General features: G+C 48.6%; 1 protein-coding gene across 1 annotated transcript; it reads right to left on the bottom strand.

Annotated features, from left to right (window-relative positions):
- Positions 1-312: 312 nt before the first annotated feature.
- On the bottom strand, positions 313-951 carry LOC130747394 (uncharacterized). The gene has a single exon (XM_057600335.1). The coding sequence runs from the start codon at positions 949-951 to the stop codon at positions 313-315; it is 639 nt and encodes a 212-aa protein (XP_057456318.1).
- Between the last annotated feature and the right edge of the window lie 1,265 nt (positions 952-2,216).

Genomic DNA, 2,216 nt, shown 5'->3' with positions numbered 1-2,216 from the left:
TTATTAATATGGAAGTCTGAGCCAAAATACTTCAGTATAGTACAAACTGACCAAGAAATAAAAATGAGAACAAAGTGCAAAGCTGAGAAGTGCACTAAACCCACCACCAACCCACAGAATGGCCGCTAAACGAATCCCATGAAGGAGCCTCATTAAAACCTTGTTAGGAAAAATCCAATGGGATAAAAACCTAGCAAGGAAAAAGAGTACCACCAACATGGGAAAGCCATTCTGCAACTGAACAAGCAATCATGCCCCACATTAATAATGATTCTGAATATTTAAATGAGCAGAACAAAATTCCAAGCACTTTCATGGCCCAAACAGCTTCTCATCAGACACCAACCAGCGATCCAGACGACTCCACAGACCTTCATTACGGCTTGAAAACCAAGTAAAATCACCGTTGTTCAAAGGCAGCTCCACTAAATTGTTGTCCTGCACAAACTGCTGACACGATAAATCACCCACATGTAAGACTCCTCCTGAGGATCGTTCTGAACCAAGCAGGACTGCGTTAAAATCACCCCCAAGACTCACCAAGCCACCATAGCGCATAACACGATTCTTCAAAGCTTCAAAACATAGTCTGCGATCAGCCTCCGAATGAGGACCATATACATTGCCTACTAGAAATGACTGATTCAGATTAGGAAGTTTCACAGTCAGAAGAATAAACCAGGTTTCTACAGCCGCTGTCAGGACCTGCAAAGAGCTCTCCCTCCATAAACACATCAATCCACCTGCTATTCCCACAGAATAAGACTCAACATGCTGCATATTAAAACTTTGAGTCCATAGAGTTATTGTACGTTGTTGTTGCTCATTCAGTTTTGTTTCCTGTATCAGCAAAAGTTCCGGTTTCAATTGCATCACTGATTTTTTCACTGCCTCACGTTTTGTTGAACCTCCTAGCCCGCGGACATTCCAAGTTAACCAAGGTCCAGACATATTAGTTGAGATGGGGGTGATTTTGACGGATTTGAGCATCTAATCCACGTAGCATTAAAGCCTCCGACCCTCGTGGTTTCAAACCCAGTTGTTTGCCAAGTAGCCAAGTTCTCTGAGCTCTGGTTGTCACTTTATCTTCCCCCTGCACGGGCTCTAAAAAACCTGTCGGAAGAGGGATAGGTTTGTTTTTACTTCCCTTTGGGCGTCCCCGCTGAGAACTCTTCTTGGAGGAATTTGTTTTTGGTGATTTCTTCTCTTCTGGATTCTCAGGTGCATAAAACGGTTCCTGAACAGGGGTACAGACTATAGGGAAGCACTGTGGAGATGGACTCTTTGGAGAAGAAGCGCATACAGTCTCAGGGTGAAACGCGCAATGTCTTATTATCTGATGAGGGGTCGTGCGCACGAAGATGTCTGTTAAACCACGAGTTGCTGAAGTTGGAGGAAAAAGACAGAGTTCACCAGTGAGCGCCTGCTCACCCAAGAGGAGCAAAGTGGGCGAGCCAGACCCCCAAACCACTCCTTTGACCGGCACAGGCGGAGGGTTCGTCGCGCCTGACCCTGTTGTCACGGATAGCGCTTGCGACCCCTTGGCGTCCGACCATCCTAGCGAGGTTAATGCTTCCCAGACGCCAGATGCTCCTCGCCCCGTGACTTTGGCGGAAGGTCAGCGATCACCCTCTTCTATCCGCCCGCCGATTCCTTCGCCTGTCAAGGTGACCCTCGGTCCATCGGCCCCTAATTCTCCCGGGGTTGGTGGCGAGGGGGAGAATCTCTCTGCAGCCCAGCCCACGGGTCCTTCCAGCAGCTCTCCCCCATATCCTTTTTCCTTTCTCCTCTCCCACCCTTATCTTGAAAAATTAAAGGGGGCTCCCAGCCAGAACCCACAAGACGTTGCTCAGGAAGCTGTGTTAAATCTCCTTCGCGCCGGCTGCCTGTTCGCTCAGGTGGCTTGGCAGGTGCGACCTCTTACTGGAATTGTCGGACTTCGCCAAGAGGTAGAGAAGCTGCGTTCTGATAACCTTCGGGCCAATGACACCTGCTCCAAGCTGTCCAACCAGTTGGCGGCGGAGGAGAGTAAGACAGAGAAGATGCGACAGAAGCTTAAGGATGCAAAACTTGAGATGATAAAGGCGAACGAGAAGGAAGAAAAACTTGAGGCCTAGGTCGAGGAGCTCCAGCGGGACCTTGATGCAAAGGAGATCACTGTTGCCTCTCAGGAAAAATTCCTCGCCGCCAAAGACAAGGAGATTGCTGATTTGCGT

The sequence above is a fragment of the Lotus japonicus genome, chromosome 1 (assembly GCF_012489685.1).
Source record: "Lotus japonicus ecotype B-129 chromosome 1, LjGifu_v1.2".
Classification (NCBI taxonomy): domain Eukaryota; kingdom Viridiplantae; phylum Streptophyta; class Magnoliopsida; order Fabales; family Fabaceae; genus Lotus; species Lotus japonicus.
This window is presented reverse-complemented; position numbering and strand designations above follow the sequence as displayed.